The sequence below is a fragment of the Camelus dromedarius genome, chromosome 21, assembly GCF_036321535.1.
Source record: "Camelus dromedarius isolate mCamDro1 chromosome 21, mCamDro1.pat, whole genome shotgun sequence".
NCBI lineage: Eukaryota > Metazoa > Chordata > Mammalia > Artiodactyla > Camelidae > Camelus > Camelus dromedarius.
This window is the reverse complement of record NC_087456.1, coordinates 36600142-36620448: the sequence shown is the minus strand read 5'-3', so window position 1 is coordinate 36620448 and position 20307 is coordinate 36600142. Positions and strand designations below refer to the sequence as shown.

The window sequence follows — 20307 nt, the reverse complement described above, 5'->3', positions numbered from 1 at the left end:
GTCTGATATGGAGCTCCCTGGCATCAGGGATCCAGGCCCCTTCCAATTCCTACTCCATCCTTAGGATGTGGCCTTCATCCTCATGGTCCAAAATAGCTGCCAGAGTTCCAGCCATCATTTGCATATATCCCATTGGACATATACATCTACACGCTAATCTCAATTTTCCCAGGAAATACACTAACTGATTTCTACCTCCTAGCCAGTATTTCCATTTTGTTCCCTAGCTCCCCATTTCATTAGAAGAACAAGCAGTGAAACGAGGCTGAGGAGGTGCAGGAGACTCTGAAACTGAGGAGAGAGTTCAGAAAACACCAGGAGAGTAATTTAAAATGGGGCGGTGTCTGGTCATCTAAATGCTGCACAGAGCTCAATTCACACAAGCTTGGCAGGTTGGCTTTTATAAGAGCCAATTTTTTTTTCAGATGAGAGAGATGCTGAAGAGGGAAGGAGGGGGTGGTGCCGCAGGGAGGTCTCCGGGGAATGTGGAAGATGGATCCAGGATCCAGGTGTGGGGCTGGCCCTGAAGAGCAGTAGGGACACCTGTTGCTCCAAGGCCAAGGGAGACAAGAGCTTAAATGAAGAAAAGTTTGCAGCTGATGGTGAATGAGATCTCAGACTAAGAAAGATTACCAACAGTGTTACCTTAGATGAGAGAAGCATAGTTGGTTCTGATTTTATTCCGATTTAGGGAGGCCTTATGTTCCAGGCTATGTGTGTTCAAGTTTCATACACATGATCTATGCTAACTCACAAATATCTGAGTTAACTACGCACAGTCAAACCATATTGCAATTTAAATTTACATACAGTAATGTGCCACATTTAAAACTGTTTCATGTGCATTTCACATGCATTACCTAATTTGATTTTTCTAGCTATTACTGATGTATCATCTCTTCAATTTACAGGTCAAGAAACCAAGAGTCAGGGAGGTAAAAGTAATCAGAGTGGCAAGCAGGTTTGATGACTTCAGATCCCCAAAGGAGCTATTGTTTAATGAGTCAAACATGAAAACAGGTTTGAACAATTGGGCATTTAAAAGAGCTGCTGCATTAGCAGTAAGGAAGGACTCTCTCCACCTGAGCTGGAGGGCAGAGCCCGGACGTCGTATGCGTGTGGTAGGGGGCGTCCTGGACTACAGGCCACCCAAGCTCGCGATGAAAGGAGGTTCACCCTGGCTGCTCACCCTTCAACCTCGTGTGGCTGAATCTGCATTTTCTAGATTCCTTTTTCTTCAATCAAAAAGTACAAAAGAGCTCAGTTCTAAGAAAGTTCTAATCAAATTGAAGCAAAATGGAGGTTAGGACTGCTCCCCCTTGGAGATAGTTTTTTCTTGCTCTCTCCTGATTTTTCATACAGTCCAGTGAGTCCAGTACAAAAGGACTCCCCATTTCATCTCGTGGTTATTTCTGGGGATTAAATCGTAATCCTCAGCCTTCATAAAGTCAGCTGCATCATTACCATCACTGACAGCCTATCAAATGCATGATCGCAGCCCCTCAGCGCTGGCCGTGAACAGGACTTTGCCACATTTTGGAGGTGTTATTAGGCGATGCAGTTGAGTGGGTTACATTAACTGAGTGTAACCCCATGCCCGGCTCTAAGCTGAGCACTTTGCATTCGCTGACTTAATCCTCATGACAGCCCTAGCATGCGCAGTCCCCAGATGAGGAAGCTGGGGTCCCCAGGAGTGACTTCTGCTGTGGGTCAGCTGTGGGCAGGATTTCAAGAAAGACGCACCATCTTGGTGTAATACATAAAAGAATAAGAGATACTGCTTTGGGGAAGACCCCTGGTTCTCCTTGCTTGCTGCAAGTAATAAATCCTTCCTTCACACACACACACACACACACACACACACACGACAGAAATCCCTCTTTTGTAACCTGGAGGTGGCTCACAGACAGCCCGTGATTCTGTGCAGTATTATTCCTTTGGCTGGAATTAAATTGGGAGTTTCTAACAGAAAGAATGAGAAGAGGGAAGTGTGGCTGGTGCTCTAAGAAGGTCCTCTTGAGAGTTCTGTGTGGGGCCTAGGGAGACAGGGAGGCAGACAAGGCCTGGCTCCATCTAGGGCTCAGAGTCTGGGGCAGGGTCTGGTCTTTAGGCCATGCACTGTCTGGTTCTAGTTAATTGGTAATTGTAACTTTAATTTGTAATTTTTTAAACAATTAATTTGTAAATTTAATTTAATGACCCTTAATTGTTGTAATAGAATTATTTTTCCTTATTAAAAAAATTCTTTTCTTTGCCGAAGACACTGGGGATTGGACCCAGGCCCTCATGCATGCCAAGCATGCGCTCTGACCAGGGAGCTCGCCTCCTCCCAACTCCTGCGGTTCCATGGTTTCCCTCATTTTGAACCATTTAAAACATTCTCTCAGGGTTGGCCATTGGGAGTTTTTTCCAGTTGGGGGTGAGGGGGCAGGGGCTGCATGCTTTTTGGTTTCCACTGAAATATTTTCCAAGAATAAATTTTTGTAGTGCAGTTACTAGGTCAAAGAATATGAGTATCTTCATGGCTCTTCCAATACAGTATCATGTTGCTTTCTAGGCAGACTTGCTATTTACTCAACAAATATTTGCCAAGTGTTTTTTCTATATCAGGGCTTACACTAAGCAGGCAGGGTCCACTATGAAAGGGTGGGGTCCCTGCCCTCGAGAAGCTCATCCATTTCTGTCACTAGAAATGTGTACTTTAAATTTTGATGCAACATCACCAGCACCAAAACTAAAAAGCATTTTTTTTACTTGTACCTAATTTATTTTTTCACTTGCATTAATGGCTGGATTTTCCATTCTATATTTTTCTGAATTATTTTTGTGTGTATTTTGTCCATTTTTATATTTTATTTATTTTATTCTTCTATTTGTAACTTTATTTTCCTTGTGTAATTGAAAGAGATCTTTGCATTTTCTGTCACATTTAGTGTATTTTTCTAGTTATTTACTACATTTTAGTTTTTTGGGGGGGTAATTAGGTTTACTTATTTTTAGAATTGGTACTGGGGATTGAACCCAGGAACTTCTGTATGCTAAGCATGTGCTCTACCACTTGAGCTATACCCTCCCTCCGCTACATTGTAGACATTTTGAACTATACATGTGTTTAAATTATTTATGTATTTTGAGTTTGTCAGTCTTTTCTTGCCATATTTTCTTTTGCTTCTAGACTTGATTATTTTCCTATAGATCTGATACATTCTTTTTTCTGATGGTTTCTCTATAATTTAACTTTAATATTTTTAGAGTGATTTTTAACAGTGAGTTTTCGCACGAGTATTTTATCATCCATTCAGTTTTTCCATCCAGTTAGAGTCAGTTCTGGTTTCCCTTTCCATCCCATTGAATACATTTCCATTAGCTGCCTTTTTGCTGTTTAAAAAGTAAAGCTGCTTTATAATATCTGCTTGAGTAGAGTCCCTCTCACTGACCTGATTTTTTTCAGCATGTATTATTATCATTTTTTCATGTTTCAAAATCTTACTGGAATATTTTTAGAAACAGTGATACTTGACGATGCGCGCTTTGGAACATACTTAACACCACTTGCTAGTTGCTGATTTTTTGAACTTTAAGTCTAAACCTCAGTCCCTCATCTGTACTGGGGATCATATTAACATGTACCTCGTAAGACTTTCAAGATTAAATGAAAAAATTCCATGTAAGGCATTTAGCACCCTTCCCAACTCCGGGTTTTGCACAAGAAATACTGGAAAAAGGTGAATGTGGTTAACTTGGGGGCAAACAGCCACTTCCGCACCAAGAAGTCCTGGAGGTAAGGCGGTAAGGTGGACGACTGCTGGTTTCATCCTGAGGCTGGACAAGCGCGTCGCTGTCGCTCTCCTGGATCCAGCACACCTGAGAGGCGCCGGGGATGCTCCGCGCCCGCAGCCCGGGAGGGCGGGGCCCGTTGCCTAGGAGACGCGAGCGTGGGTCGGGGCTCGGATCCGCAAGACCGGCGGCGCGCTTCCGGGAGGACGTGCGTGCGCGGCGCCCGGCAGCCAATCAGAGGGCGGGGCGCGCATTCAAACCGCGGGCCGGCGGCAGAGGCGTGAGCGGCGCGGGGCGGCCTGGGGGCTACGAGGTGGGGCCTGCGGGGCCGGGGGCGGAGCGCCGGTGCGGGGGTGGGAGCGGGGAGAGCGGCTCGGGAGTCGGGGCGGGGCGGGGCCCCGAGGAGGGACAGGTCCCCGCGGAGGGGCAGGGGCGGTGAGTCTGTGTGGGGGTGTGTGTGCTCTCCAGGGAAGGCGGGGTCCCCGAGGAGGGGTTCCTGGAGGAGGGCCGGGGGTCCCCGAGGAGGGCTGGGGGCGGCGGGACCCGGGCCTCGCCCTCCGCGCGCGTTGACCCCTCCGGGCGGCCGGCCGGCCTTAGGGGCGGGTCGCGGTCCGGGCCCCGAGGTGACCGCTGGGAACACGTCGCCGCGTCTGCGCCCTCTTCCCTCGGGTCTGACCGCGACCGCCGGAACAAGCAGCCGTCTCTCTCCGCGTGAGTAGCTGACGGCTTTCAGCTGCGGAGCAGGTGCCAGGGATCTTTTCTTGCCCTTTTATTTCCACAATGGGAAGGTTGCTTACTTTTAGTGGAAGGGTTGCCGGGAGATGCTTAGATCCTGGCGAAGTTTTTGGTAATGGTTGTTACTGATTTAGAACTTTAAAAGGCTTACCTTTTAAAATGAACCTCGATTATTTTGTTCCTTCAGAGCAATAATCTCTGGTGTCGACTTTAAAAATACAGTAGCCACTTAATTATATTATCAAAAAGAGTTTAGGTGGGACTAGCAGAGGACTGCAGTTCAGGACCAACTGGAGGAGAATGGGAGGCTCAGAACAGAAGAGGGGCGTCCCTGGATGGGCACCTCCCAGATACTGTGGGCTGGGTCCAGACGCCTGCAGTAAAGCTAGACACATGAATTTTGTTTCCCAGCGCATATAAAAGTTTTATGTTTATGTTATATTGTAGCCTATTGAGTGTGCAGTAGCGTTATGTCTGAAAACAATGTATATACCTTAATTTAAAATACTGTCTGATAAAAGTGCTGACAATTATCTGAGCCTTCAGCGTGTCATAGTAATAACATCAAAGACCACGGATCACAGATCGCCGTAATGAGAAGAATACTAATGAAAAAGTCTGAAATATTTTGAAAATTGCCAAAATATGACACAGACATGAAGGGAGCAAATGCTGCTGGAAACTGGCACTGACTGACTTGCTGATGCAGGGCGCCCAGGGACCTTCAATTTGTGAGAAACGCGGTGTCTGTGAGGGGCAGTAAAGCAGAGGTCTGTGTGGAGAAAAGGAGAGAACTGCATGGAAATTCAGTGGAGGAGAGGGACCGTTGGGGTGGTGGCGACCTCCAGGTTACCGGGTGCGTATTTCCTCATTGGCTGAGCCGTTGCCAGGCGAGGAGGAACTCCTCCTTCCTCTTTGCCCTAGTATGTGAGGCAGGTTCTTCCCAGAGTCTGTAAAAAAATGACAAGACATAAAACATGAGTGCTCAGTGTGGGGCCTCCCGGCTCCGTTTTAAATGAGTTTTCCTTTATTTACTTTCACAAGGAAATAGTTTGATCAGGTGTCACTTTACAAGTTAGAATCAGGTATGCAAGTTTCAAGACTTGTTTACATCAACATAACCAGTTTGAGAGAGAGCCGACTGGGAGCCCGCCCTCTTAGCTGTCACTGCGGTTCTCGTTTCTTTAAAACATTACTGCTGGGTAGGTATTGTTGACACGCATTTGCATGTGTACCTGTCTCCCTGCTGTCTGCCTGCTAGAGGGCCAGCTGTCTACTTAACTAATGTTCCGTAACTGTTCTCAGCACAAGCGATTACTTACAGTGTGTTTCAAGTTTACTGTCTGAGGTTCTTATGTGGGAACAGTCTGCCTTGTGGCGCCTCTCAAACTCCTGTCCACGAGGCGTTGCTGTGTGTAGCGTGTGTTCCCAGGTGTCACGGAGATGCTCCGCTGCCACCTTTGGCCTCCCTGCTCGGGCGTCCGTGAGTCCCCATCCTTGCTGTGAGTACCCATCCTGCTCCCCAGCTGGAGGTGCTTAAAAAGGGCTGCTGATGAGTACTCCTTTCATTTCTCGCTGTGTTAAAATACACGTGAAGTTTACCATCTTACCCACTTTCAAGTGTACATCCTTAAAATATATTCGTGTGTTGTGCAGTCATCACTACCACCCACCCCCAAAGCTCTTGTCATCTCGTAAATCTAACTCTGCAGCTGATAAACAGTGACTGTCCAGGTCCCCCCGACCCCCAGCCCCTGGCAACCGCCATTGTGCTTTCTGTCTGTATGATTTTACCTGCTGAGTACCCCAGATATGGGGACTCATCTCTCATTTGTCTTTTTGTGGCCGGCTTATTTCACCTAGCATAATGTCGTCAGGGTTCATCCGTACTGTGGCATATTGCAGAATTTCTTTACTTTTTAAGGCTGACTAATCCCATCGTGGGACTGTCCCTCATTTTGATAAGCCCTGCATTGGTCATGGACACTGGGATTGCTTCCCTGTTTTAGCTATTGTGAATAATGCTGCTATGAACATGGGGTACAAATATCTCTTTGAGACCTTTCTTTCAATCTTTGGGGCATGTACCTAGCAGTGGAATTGCTATGTCATATGGTAATTTTAATTTTTTGAGAAAACATCCATACTGTTTTCCATAGTGGCCACACCATTTTACCTTCCCACCAACAGTACACCAATGTCTTCACGTCCTTGTCAGCACTTGTTCTCTGTTTGCTTTTTTTTTATAGTAGCCATGCTGATGGATGTCTCATGGTGGTTTTGATTTTTATTTGCCTCATGATTAGTGACATTGAGCATCTTTTTACGTGCTTATTGGCCATTCTGCGTCTTCTTTGATATGTGCTTTTTATATCTTTTAAGTCTCTTGGCACCTTTGGTCTGATATGAGGGTCACCTGTGCACTACTTCTAGGCTAAAGAAATGAAAATGTCTTTGAAATCCGCAGCCCCCATCAGTGGGCCTGGCACGTAGTGGGAGCCCGGTACGTCCTTGCTGGGTGACGGCTGTAAGCTCTTTAGGTCAGAGACCTGTCTGAGCACCTCGGGAGCAGTATCTGACTTGGAGAGCGCCCTACCCTCATATATTCCTCTGGGAAGTTTCTGTCACAGTGGAAGTTTCTCATATTTTTAAAGCCTGTTTGTAGTCTGTGCAATCTAAATTTATTTATTTATTTTAGCAGATAATTTTGGAACCTGATGCATAAGAAATGGCCGGAAGTCAAGTGAACATCCAGATAAGAGCTTAAAGTTTCTCCAAAAACATCCTTTCTACAAACACCGTGCTACCACGATGTCCGTACACACCGCGTGTGACCGGAGCGCGGGCGGTGACCTGGGGCTCCCTGCCGCCCCAGGGAGGCCGGCTCTGAGCATCGTCGCCCGCAGCCGCCAGCTGCAGCCGGAGTCGGAAACGTCAGCACCTGAGGACGGGGCTGCGCTGCTGAGACCTGTGGGGAAAGCCGGAGGCATCGACAGCACTTACGTAATTTCTGCCTGTGAAAAACCAGAAGGTGATCCCCTCCCGCCTCACCCTGCGGGCAGACTGACACTTCAGAGGAGAGTCACAAGGAGCAAAGACTCCTCCTTGCTGGGGGGCGAGCGGGGAGGCGTGGCTGAGAAAACAGCAGAGCCACGGCTGATGCCACAGCGTTGCACTGAAGCAGATGCTGTGGAAAAGCAGGAAACAAAAGAAAGTAACCATTCTTCGCCAGAAACTAGTATAAATTGGAAAGTTGTAAATAACGATAAAACCTTTTTTGTTGCACCTTCTGTACCTCCAGCTGCAGACCCAAAAGACGCTGAGGTGCAGGCTGCTGAAAAAAACCAAGGAACATTTCCTGCCCTCAGTGGGGCGGGCGAAGGCGTTGCCCTTGGGTCCTCGAGTGACAGAGCCCCCGTTGGTTCCCGGGGTCAGACAGAAGCTGTTAGATCAGGGCGCTCGGCCACAAGACCTGTTCAGAGCAAGCTGGATGTGAGAGCGTCAGAAACAGGAAACTTATATCTCAGGAGTGCTGGGAAGGATGTGGCGAAACTTTCAAATAAATGTGAAAGCTTGGAAAAAAGAATGCCCTCGAAGAGCCTTATAGAACACAGGTGCACACCGAAGCGAGGCCTGCCTCAGCTTAAGAGCCCGGCCGCATTAGTGCCGAGAAGCCGAGTGCCCAGCCTTCAGGTTAAACAGATGCCCAAAAGTTCTCTGCTCGCAAGTAAGAGGGAAAGGTTGCAAGAAAGTACGTTCCTCCTCGAAGAGGAGCCTGCGCTTCGGAAAACCTCTGCAGAAACAGACCCCTTAAAAGTGGAGAACAGCCAGGTGACAGTGGCGGTCCGAGTCAGGCCTTTCAGCAGCAGGTGCGTCACCCCTGTTTAACCCCGGGCCCAGCGAGTGGCATGGGGTGTGTCTGGTCCCTCTGCCTGGAAGGTCAGCGTGTTGGTGCATCTTCAACCTTGGTGATGTTTTAACAGAGAGAACTCCTAGGTTTGGTTGTAGTATGTTGATTATTTTTGATGACTGGCTGGAAACTTAAAAAAATCACAGTCATCACATTGTGCAAATGTAAATTTCTCTAGGTATATTGCTTTTAAGAAGTCTGAATGAGTTAAGTGCCTAACGCAGTCTGCTTTCAAATCTGTAATGCACAGCGAGATCTTCTAACTTTCCCTTAAAAATGCCGTAGCAGGTCCCTCGTTCCCCAAGATGTCCTTCCAAAACCCAGTCTGGAGTGGTGGCCATCCTCATCGTCCCTGATACGCAGTGGTTATCAGTGCACTCATTTATAATGTCAGATTTTTATGGCAGAAAAGTGTCTCCAATAGTGCTTGTGGGTGAGACCGTCACAGGTTGTGGGTAGAGGGCTGAGAGAGAGGGGCACGCAGGCTGTGAATATGGCATCTTTACATAATTTAAGAGATGACTGGAAAACGTCACAGTCAGTACGTTGAATCTGTTGTGACTTAGTGAGTGGCAGGAGGGCACGGTGACCACTGCCGTGCAGAGGGGCCTCCGGTTTGATCTGAAGGGCCAGCAGTCACACTGTGCTGGAAGCCTTTTAGTGGGATGTGGGGTTGGTGATGAGGGGAGAGACCTCAGCAGGGGAACTAACCGAAGAGCCCCAGGCTGCGGCGGGAAGAGCGGAGCCCAGGACCTGACTGCCCGGGAGGACCACGGGCTGATCCCAGACTCCCGGGGAGGGGCACTTGTCACACAGATGAGGAAGGTGGTTTCCATGGTAAATTTTGATCTAACGCAGAGTTGGGGGCAAAAAGAGGGCTCTGGGGCCAGACACGACTGACAGTGTTTTTCTGCAGATCTCGAGCACGTGGAAGAGTTCCTCCTCAGTCTGAGATGGGAGGAGGGTGGACGTGAAGGCCCACGGTTTTAGGGGAGATGGTCTGGGGTGGGGGGTGCTGCGGATGAACAGAAATATAACCAGTGGCCAGAAGACACTTAGATTCAAACTTGTGACTAACCGAGTTTGTTGAAATTGCTTCTGTGTTTCTTGCCAGCTTTATGTGGTTTTGCACCTCTAAAATTTCTTTATATTAAAATAAGTTTCTGGGTTTGAACTGCAGAGACGGGTGGATTACAGTAGGCAGGATGGGGATCGGGGAGTCAAGAGAAAAAGGGAAAAATGGAAGATCCTCTAAAAGTTGGGTGGATTTTCTGGACAAGGACTCGGGAAGTCTGTTTCCCCCGGAGTGGTGGCTCGGGAGCTACAGGGGGTGTATTTTGGAAACCTGTTGTGGTTGTTTGCTGGTCTGCATTTTCCACACGAAAGGAGAGAGTCGTCCCGCCTGGGCGGACTGTTATGCATGAGACGGGAGCCAGTTTGAGGCCATTTTTCTGTTCTGTGGGGATAATACTCTGTAAGTAATGACAGCCATTTGGTGTTTTTCTCTGTGCTGCTTTTGAAGAGAGACGACTGAAAGGTCCCCCCAGGTGGTCTTCTTGAACGGGGACGAAGTCGCCGTGGAGCACCCGGGCCTGCGACAGGTCTACAGTTTCGTTTACGACCTTGCCTTCTGGTCTGTTGACAAGCGTCACCCCGGCTTCGCCAGCCAGACGGCCGTGTACGCGGCGCTGGCGGCCCCGCTCCTGCAGCAGGCCTTCCAGGGCTACAACACCTGCCTCTTCGCCTACGGGCAGACCGGCTCCGGGAAGTCGTACACGTGCGTTTCAGTGTCAACGTGATCATCCAGACATGTTCAAAGCTTCTCGTGAGAAGCAGCACAGTTTGAGAGAAAGAATGTAGATTTGAAACCGCGCAGCTCTGGGCTCAAACCTCGACCATTTTACATGCAGGTTCTGATAACTCGGGCAAGTTCCTTAATCTCTGGGCTTCTGTTTGCGCCGGAAATTGTTTATCTTGTAAGCATCATTGGCCCCATTTTACTGTAAATTATATTTCTTATGTAAACCGAAGCCCAGAGAAGGTATTTTGGAAGGATTGTTGTGCGAGTTATAAGTAAGTCACTCCGTCGTGGTCTGGTGGTGGTGCCTGTCCTAGAAGGAAGCAGTCTCATTTGATAGCAGCTGACTTTACCGAGTTCTCACTCTGCCCCAGTCACTGCCCTAAAGGCTCTGTTTCTACTTTTCCACAGCGACCCCCCCGCCCCGAATCAGATAGCTCTGTTTATTCCCATTTCACAGAAGAGGGGATTGAGGCTCCCAGTATTGGTCTAGTATCTTGTCCAAGGTCACAGAGCTCATAGGGGTGAAGCCAAGATTTGAACTCGGGCGGATTTGGCTCCAGAGCCCAGGTTCTACCCATGAGCTCTCTTCAGGTTGCCCTCCACCCTCTCCCCACCCCAATTCCCCAAAAAGAATTTGAAAACTGAATTAGTTTGACTTCTCCCCATTCATAATGTATTTTCCAGGATGATGGGGTTTAGTGAAGAACCAGGAATCATTCCAAGATTTTGTGAAGACCTTTTTGCTCAAGTGGCCAAAAAACAAACCCAAGAGGTATGTTCTCATCGTATCTGCAGACCTTCCTATCAGAATAGAAAAGTCAAGTTAGAACCAGAGTCATGGCCACTAAGGAAACACTCAGCAGGAGGTGCTCTGACTTTTGGGTCGTCTCCGTGGGACAGTGGTCTGGAGACGGGGTCCAGTTCAGAATCAGTCCTCCCGGTGGCAGAGATGGAAGGTGGTCTTTGCCGCTCCTCCAGCTCCACCTGCTTTATTACCTGGTGGTTGTGCGGGGCTCACAGTGCGCCCAGGCCTTTAGATGGGCGGGCAGGTGTGCAGACCCCTCAGGACAGCAGGGTCAGCGTGGGATGGCGGTGCGGCGGGGAGAGGAGCTGCGGCCTGAACCCAGACTCAGGGTCCCCGCTGAGCTAGCAGGCTTCCCTGCGTCTGTGTCCCGAGCAGCCCACTTGGTCCTTCACGCGCTCAGCAGGTGTTTACTGAGCCTGCTGTGGGCCAGGCGGCCTGTTGGACCAGCCTTCCCCAGTTTGCTGGAGCCTAAGAGTCACCAGGAATGTGTGGGGTCAGGTGTGTGCGTGTATGTACACTTGCTAAAAATCTGGAGATCCTGATTCAGTCAGTTTGGGGGATAGCCTGGGAATTTATAAATTCCATACCTCTCCTCTGGTAATTCTTATGATAAGAGAAATTGGGGAAATACAGGAGGGTGGAGTTAGAAGGCCCAGACCCTGTAGTTAAGAGAGTAATGGAGAAACTGCCAGTACACAGCCAAGTGCAATCACGAGCCACTAAATCAAGTCTGGTAAATACTACGTTAGGATGGGAGCCGTGTGCTGGGAGAACGGGGCGGGGGCGGGGGGAGGTGGGGTTCCTCAGGGAGGGAGCATCGGAGCTCGTTTTGAAGGAACGTAACAGTTATTAGCTTGTGAAGCAGGGAGCAGCATGTGCCAAGATTTGAAAGCAGAAAAGTGGGGAGCCCTGGGAGATCTGTGAATTGTTTGCTTTGAGCCTGGAATTGGAGAGCAGAGGGTGACGAGGGGGAAGCTGGAGAGGCAGGACTCTGCGCTGGGGGTGGGGACGGCTGTGTGGGACTCGGGGTGGGGAAGGAGCACGACCAGGTTTGTTCTCTGACAAGAAGGTGCTCTGGCCGCTGTGCGGGGAGCAGCTGCGGGGAGAGCCGGGGTCAGAGACTGGCCTGGGGGGGCCTGTGAGCTGCGGGGGCGGGGGGCGCCGGGTGGGGGCTGACACATCAGGGGCCTTAGTCCGTAGGGGATGGAGGTGGAGGCCGAGGGAAGGGGCTCAGGGCTCGCTGGCGGTGTGTGAGGCCCCGAGAGGGCGCTGAGCCCCATCTGTCAGGCGGGCGGGCGCGGGCGCACTGTCTGACTCTGGCCTTCTCTTTCGACAGCCTCTCTCCTCAAGTGCTGAGGTGGAAGGTCGGAGGAGAGGGGGGACAGACAGAAACGGCCGCCTCTGGGTGCAGAGTCTGGGTGTAGAGCAGCCCGGAGGCGGAGGAAGCCTGGGGAGAGGAGGGTCCCCTGGTGGCTTCCCGGGGCCGGGGCGCCCGGGTTTGTGCGGAGCGACTGCCCGCGGGAGGAGTGGGGCGTGACGGTTAGGGGCCTGGGCTTTGGAGACAGGTGGAGTTTGAATCCAGGTTCCAGCACTTTGCTGACGTGCGGCCCTGAGCAGTTCCCGGGGCTTCTCTGTGCTTTAGCAAGAGAACAGGGCGCTGGTGGTGGTGCCTTTCTCACAGGTGTGCTGCGAGGCCGAAAGGGGTTCAGGTTTCAAACAGTGCCTGGCACCTGGTGACCCAGCTAAGTGATGTGGCTTGTCACCTTCGGGATTATTCAGGGTGGTAAAGGGGAACGGTGTGGGACGGAGGTGGTGTGGCCAGCTGATGCAGGCGCCTCCAAGGAGGAGGCGAGGTGCGGTCCTCTACAATGTGAACCTCCTCACCTTTCCCACCTCCTCCCCCTGCATGCCCACCTCCCAGGCCCGGAGCCCATCACGCAGTACACCATCTTATATTGCAAAAGCCATTAATACATGTCTGTTGGATTCTGAGCCCCAGTACCTGTGTCCCCAGCATTTGTAAGAAACCCTGTAATTGCATGGTGTCCCCTGTACCTGGTCTCTACCTGGAAGGGCTTCCTTCCTCCCCCAGGACACTAACCATTCTCCACAGCACACATGCAATGCACCTCCAGTTAGAGGGGTAGCGCCCCGAGGATAAAGACAGGGTCCAGGCTACCTCAGACTCTCCGCCAGCTCCTGGAAGAGCACTGTGTACCGATTGGGCCCAGTAAATACTTGGTGCCTTGAACCTCAGTCTCCCTGAAGCTCACCGGAAGCTTCTAGTCCTGTTAGTGCTGGCCAGTGGGTGAAATTTACTTCTCTAACAAGAAGCCATGCTCTCACTGTCACAACGCTGCATGGAAGCAAATTTTCCCTTTTTGGCCTTTCTGCCTGGTCTTTCAGAGTCAAAAGGAGGAAAAGCTCAGCCCTGCATGGTCTAATGATGGCTTTTTGCCCCACTTAGGGAGAGAAGTGCTGATTTAAGGCCCTAACTTAGCAGATGGAGGGTCCGCACTCAGGTCCAGCCCACGTCTCTCATCCTTTGTTCCTCCCTGCGTCTCCGCTTTCTGATTAGTCTTGTTAATGGTCATGATCTCTCATCCTGGCTCTGGATTTTCGGTTGCTCTGTCTTACCTGTTAGAAGGTGTGTCGTATCCTCTGAGATGGAGACGCACGGGCAAGAGCCCTGTCTCACGTCTTCGTGTCCTGCTCCTTGGAGCCCAAGGCCCCGAATGAGGCAGGTTCCCACAGGGCTGCATGAAACCTTACCTAGAAGTTAGTAAGAAATTCAAGGACTTCAGTCGTTGAAATTAAACTTTTATTAAGAGAAAATTCACACACCATAAAATTAACCATTTAAAAATATAAAACACAGTGGCGTTTAGTGTACCCATAATCTTGTGCAACCACCACCTCTACCTGGGTCCGAAACATTGTCACCACCCTCCCGAAGGAGACCCATTAAGTAGCTACAACCCAGGCCCCTCTACTCGAGCCCCGCTTTCTGTCTCTCTGGAGTCACCTCTTCTGGACAGTTCCTGAGTGGAATATCATGTAACACGAAGTCCTTCAGTGTTGTAGCGCGCACAGACCCTTCATTCCTTTTTCTGGCTGAGTAATAGCCAGTTTTGTTTATCTGTTCATCAGGTGGTGGGCCTTAGGCTGTTTCCATTTTTTGGCTGTTTCAAATAGTATAATTTTTATTTGAATTTATTTGTAATTCCTTTGGTAGACAGGAGGGAATTGCCAAGTTACTCGGTAATTCTATGCTTAACCTTTTGAGGAACTGCCGTCTGTTCTCCACAGCAGTTGCACCATTTGACGTTCCCACCAGCAATGCTGGAGGGTCCCATGTCTCCACGTCCTCCTCAGCGTTTGCCGTTTCCCACGTCTGTGACTGTGACTGTCCTAGTGGGTGAGAAGAGGTTCTCACTGTGATTCTGATGCACTTCCCTGATGCCTGGTGGTGCTGAGCACCTTTCCATGTGCTTGTTGGCCATTTGTGTGTCTTCCTTGAAGTGTCTGTTCAGTCCTTTGCCCATTTTTTAATTGGTTGTTTGTCTTTCTGCTGAGTTGTAAGAATCCTTTATATATTCTAGATACTAGACCCTAATCAGATATGATTTGTAAAAAACGCAAAGACTTTTAAAATAAATGGTGTGCTCTGTTTCTGTTCCTGCTAGGTCAGCTATCACCTTGAAATGAGCTTCTTTGAAGTATATAATGAGAAAATTCATGACCTTCTGATTTGTGAAAATGGGCAGAGAAAGCAAACAGTAAGATTAAAAAATTGATACTTGTTTTTAATTTCTGTTTTTATTGATGCACATCATTATATTAATTCTCAAGATGATATATGGCTTAAAGTTTTACAAAAATGCTATTATATGCAAATGCTTGTGACCTACAGTCTAACGATGTTATTTTATAAATAAGCTGAACATTATTGTTAATGGACATTAAGCTAGTTATTAAATGTAACCTCATTATACTGAAGCAAGTATTAAGTAACAGTTAAAGATAAAACATTCCAAGATTTAGTTGGATCACTTATGTCAAATACCAAATTCCTAAAAGTCTATAAAGCCAAAGGGCAGTGAAGTTTTAAAAGACTGTATTGGTATTATAGAATATGTATTTCACTGGGATATTTTACAAATTGATGTCTTATAGATAATATTTTCTGTGAAATGGAAAGCTTCACAAATGCATAAGCTTAAAAAAAAATCCTGCTATTAGAACTTAAATTTTTAATTTTGAAAAGGACCGTGGAGAGCGAGAAGCTGACAAGGTCACGCAGTCGGCTGTCGGCAGCACCAAGAAGCTTAGCAAAGCCTGACATTTCCTTCTGTGACTTCTGTGTGCTTTAAAATCTCTGGTCACAAAGTTTAAAATGTACAGTGCAAACCTGAGAAAAATGTTAACTGTCTGAAACTGAACATACTTTGGAAAGCTGTTACAAGCATAAAAGGACAGCTTCAGCGGGAGGGCTGGGGAGACTGACGCTGCGTGCAGTGTCGTCTTAGTGCCTGCAGATCTGTTCTCCTGAGAACCTTTATATTTACTTCTGGGCAAAGTAGAGACAGATCTCTTTACCTTAGACCCAAAATGCAGAGAGAAAGGCCACCTGAAGTCCCATTTTATAAGACGTTGTCCTGCTCTCATTGCTGCCGTGTCTGCCCCACAGCTGCGAGTGCGGGAGCACCCCACCTCGGGGCCGTACGTCGAGGGCCTGAGCACGTGAGTGGGCCGGGGGGGGGGTGCTGGGGCCCAGTGCGGGGTAAGGGGGCAGGAGCAGCACCACGCCGTCCTTGGTGGCCTCCCCCGCTGAGTCTTCTACCCCGAATATTAGCCTTCTCTTCTCAAATAGAGTGTTGGCTGCTTGCTGTGTATTTGTTTATATCTCTCACAGCACCTGTAAAGTGCCTCTCATAGAGCAGTAATTACCCTGAGTGTGAAATAGTGACCTTTCTCCCTCCCACTGCGTACCCAGTAAGTTAAGCCTTCCCTCTCCAGCTGCTTTTTTATCTATTACTTTTAGCTGAAGAGGGGAGAGGGTGCTAAATGAGTTCAGTGTTGAGAGTTAGAAATATGCTGAGAGTCATTTATTTGCCTTTCAACACTCCAAGTGCTTTTCTTAATGGAAAGGGAAAGTCACCAGTTATGGATTCAGCTCCATTTAGCAAGTCTGGGCTTGCGCTGAGACCCGTACACACCAGCAGACCCGCACCCCTGTGCACCTGTGCCTGTGCATGGGGGTTAAAGTGTATCTTTTACAATGTTAACATGCTAAGGTGCTTCATTACATTAAGAAAAATCATACTTCTTTTAATTTGGTAAAATTGAAACATTATTTTATTTCCTACCATTTAGAATGGAGACCATGAAAGATTCTGTAAGAATCAGAATAATAGTATCTATGAATTATTCCCTTGTGGTCTTCAGAGAGTAATTATGTAATTGACAGGTGGTGGTTATTTTATGAGAACAAGAGTGTGATCATCATTAAAACTGATTTTGTCTTTTTACTTTTTAAAAATAGGAATGTTGTCAGTTCTTACTCTGATGTCCAGGTAATGCTGATTGTATTTTGTCTTCTTTCCAGTAGATAGAGCATAATTATACATATTCATAAGAATAGTTCTCCTTACTTGCTGTTTGTATAAATAAAGGTTAATTTTGTTAATTTATAATGAGCTGATTTTGTTTGTGTACACTTTAATCAAAAGTTACTCTTTTAAACTAAAAACTTAAACTGACCATGATGTCAGTTTAGAGTTATGGAAAGTGCCTTTTAAAGGTAATATTTCGTGATTCAAATTTCTGTGACAGAAAAGTAAAAATAGACAATGGGAATACAATTAAAACAATTTTTTTGGGGGGGTGTCTATACCCCTCCAAGGAATACAAATTACTAAGTAAACATTTGTTAGCAATTTTATTTTATAAACTGGCTATAAATGTGTGTATGTTTGTTTTTCTTTAATTTGTTCCAGTAAATTGCAGTCTGCAGCCCTGACCCTCCCTCCCCTTCCTTCCTAGGTTTGGCTGGAGCTGGGGAACAAGAAGAAGGCCACTGCCGCCACCGGGATGAACGACAAAAGCTCCCGCTCTCACTCGGTCCTCACCCTGGTGATGACCCAGACCAAGGTGCGTTTTTGCGTGATCAGCTTCTTAGGTGAGATAGTAAATATATTCAAGTTTCATGTTTTCCTTATTAGTTCTTTAAATCAAAAGTAAAAGCACAGCTGCATAAATCCATCACCTGACTGGATTCTAGGAAGTACACACAGTAACTCTGAACAGCTTTTGGCATCTATGGCAGTGTATTTTTCTCACCGTCTTAGGAATCAGTGGCATAGGATCATTAACTTGTTATGATGGTGCTACTGTCATGTCAGTATATGATAATGCAGTATCAACAAGACATGGTAGTTGTACAGTATTTGAAAAAACATGTCAGAAAGAAAGATTTTAAATAATTGAGCCACAGGTTCCACTACTCAAACAAAGCCCCTCTAATCATTTTGGTATATAGGCTTTCAGTTGTTTAACAGTCACACCTAAACAAATTTACAAAATCTGCAACAACTTTATGTTATTAGAATTATTTGCAAAATATTATTTTTCATAGCTGCATAACATTCCACTGACTATTAAAATTCCTCAGATTTTTCTCTGCTGTTGGACATTTATAAGTGTTGATTTTAAATACTTTGCTGTTTTACTTTTGGGATAAACAGCATCTTTGTACATTAAACTTTTTCTCTGTTTGTAGCTGCTTCCTTAGTATAATTGAGTAGTTGTGAATTTTAGCCCATAAAGTTATTTCTTTTATTTTGACATAGTCCAAGCCCTGCTCGACATATCCTTACAAATTATCAGATTTAAGAAGGATTAGTTTCAAAAATAAATGAGTGCTTTGTAATCTTGTGTAGCTGTTTTGCAGACTGATATGATGGCAGGTCAGAATAGAGCTCAGGATGTCTTACTTAATATCTTCTGCTCCAGACGGAATTTGTGGAAGGGGAGGAGCTGGATCACCGAGTCCGGAGCCGTGTGAACCTGGTGGACCTGGCGGGCAGCGAGCGCTGCCCCATGACGCAGACCAGCGGGGAGCGGCTGAAGGTCGGGGGCTGTGGTCACGTTGGCGACACATTGCCGGGGCAGCATTTTAGGCGATGCCGAGCTGAGCATCTGTAACCGAAGAAGAGTCTCCCTTCCCCTGCACCTTGTGACTGTGTTGCTGTGGGTCAAAGAGCGATCTGTGGTTCTTGGCTATGACTGCTTTTTGAAGAAAATTAGTGGATTTTAAGTCCTAAGCAAGTTGGCAGTTTATGGAGGACAGTATTCACTCAGTGATTGTATGAGGGAAGAAGTATATTTGTGAAATAAGTTTATTACTGAGCAGTTACTTTAAAGTGTTTTCTCTCACCCACAGGAGGGCGTGAGTATTAACAAGTCCCTGCTGACCCTGGGCAAGGTCATATCTGCCCTCTCGGAGCGAGCCCATGGAAAGAGAGTTTTCATTCCTTATCGCGAGTCTGTTCTTACATGGCAAGTAGCTTTGAAGCATGAAGGATTGTATGGAATCCAGTGAGCGCTGTGGGGAAAGAGCATAGGTGACCTCCCGTGACTCTGGGCAGAGAGGAGTGGCGAGCGCATGAGTTCTAGAGCCAGGCTGCTGGGGTTGGTCAGCCGAGCTTCCTGCAGGCTGTGTGACTTTGGGCAGATCACCTGGTGGCACTCCCGCCTGCCTCCTCGTCTGTAACACGGGGAAGATCGGTGTCTGTGTCTCCTGGAGAAGGCGAGGGTCACGTGATGCGCAGTGTGTGCTGTGTGAGTGTCAGTGATGGTTATGCTTACTGTGCCCGGTCGCTGGTGCCTGCGCACCTCTGGTGTCGCCAAGCACGTCGCTGTGGGTGTAAAGTGAAATCGGGTGGTCTCACTGCTTAACACGCGCTGGCCGGCAGGTAAGTGTCCAAAAAGTGTCTCATTAATGAATACGTGTTTAGCCTCAGACACGCTACATTCGGATTGCGCTGTGTAGATTTCGTATGCTCTCCTGGCAAGGACCGCATCCCAACGTGACAGCGGTGCACCCTCACCTCTGACGTAGGATGCTGTAATCGCCACCCCAAAGCCCACAAGAGGAAAATCTTGATTTTTTTAATTCCTTTTGAAAGTTAAGAATAATTCATTCTGCATTAATAAAGATAGGGTTTTTAGTCTCATACTCTTTTTTCCTCTAAAATAAGGCTTTTGCAATATCATAGAAAACAAAGTTTGTATTTATACATTCATTCATTGTTTCCAACCCTTACTGAGCAGCTGCCTTAAATGTTGTGGCAGCACGGGAAATGTGGGTGACCAGACACGGTCCCTCTCCTAGAGTAGCTCCCAGTCTAGCATGGGGAGAGGAATTTTGCTAAATATTTGATAATTAACCATATTTTAAAATCACAAAACAATATAAAAAGTGTGAGAGAAAATAAAGTGCTCACAAGATCTAAAAATAGCTGCAAATACCAAAAAATTCTAACTGGTTCTGGAGTGGAGACCGCAGTGCTGTATCACGTCCCGTTAGCTTGCTGCGTGTTTCTAGATGATGACTGTTACCAGGCTGTTGGAGAAGCAGAGTGTGACTATGGCTTTGCTTCCTTGAAGGCTGCTGAAAGAGAGTCTGAGTGGAAACTCGAAAACCGCCATGGTGGCCACCGTGAGCCCGGCGGCCAGCAGCGTGGAGGAGACGCTGGGCGCGCTGAGGTACGCCACCCAGGCCCGCGCCATAGTCAATGTGGCCCGAGTCAACGAGGACGTGAGCGCCAGGCTCATCAGAGGTGAGAGTCGCCGCGGCGTGAACTTACTTTGCAGGGGTTTCGTCTCAGAGGTTAATTTCAGTCGTGAAAACAAGCCATTAAGGAAGGCTCAAGACTCCTCTGTCCTGCCTGTTTATGGTAGGTTCCAGCCACACTGCCTGACTCAGGAAGACAGACGTGGGGACAGAGGGACAGAGAGTGAACAGTGAGGGGAGAACAGTCAGAAAGGGTGTAGAAATGGGAGGGGAACCGCCAGCACCGAGCGCTGTGTCCCGGCCGAGCCGTCCGCACGGGGACCGCAGCCGCTGAGACCCTGGTGTTGTGTCCTGTCCTCTGTGGCCTCTCCTTCGCCTGCTTGTCTTCATTCACTGGTCTGAAGGCTGTTTGAGCCCGGGTTCCAGCGCAGTCCTGCGTCTTCATGCGCAGTGCTCCCTTCTGCTCACCGCCTGCTTAGGAT

General features: G+C 47.9%; 1 protein-coding gene across 1 annotated transcript in view; it reads left to right on the top strand.

Annotated features, from left to right (window-relative positions):
• Nucleotides 1–4044: 4044 nt before the first annotated feature.
• Nucleotides 4045–20307, top strand: part of KIF14 (kinesin family member 14) — a 45990-nt gene continuing 29727 nt past the window's right edge. Inside the window, exons 1-11 of the mRNA XM_031438317.2 lie at nucleotides 4045–4090; nucleotides 7211–8381; nucleotides 9945–10199; nucleotides 10908–10995; nucleotides 14715–14807; nucleotides 15719–15771; nucleotides 16574–16604; nucleotides 17074–17181; nucleotides 18043–18159; nucleotides 18473–18588; nucleotides 19699–19871. Of these exons, the coding sequence (XP_031294177.2) occupies nucleotides 7324–8381; nucleotides 9945–10199; nucleotides 10908–10995; nucleotides 14715–14807; nucleotides 15719–15771; nucleotides 16574–16604; nucleotides 17074–17181; nucleotides 18043–18159; nucleotides 18473–18588; nucleotides 19699–19871 (2092 nt within the window). The 5' untranslated portion in view covers nucleotides 4045–4090; nucleotides 7211–7323. The remainder of the gene's footprint in view (nucleotides 4091–7210; nucleotides 8382–9944; nucleotides 10200–10907; nucleotides 10996–14714; nucleotides 14808–15718; nucleotides 15772–16573; nucleotides 16605–17073; nucleotides 17182–18042; nucleotides 18160–18472; nucleotides 18589–19698; nucleotides 19872–20307) is intronic.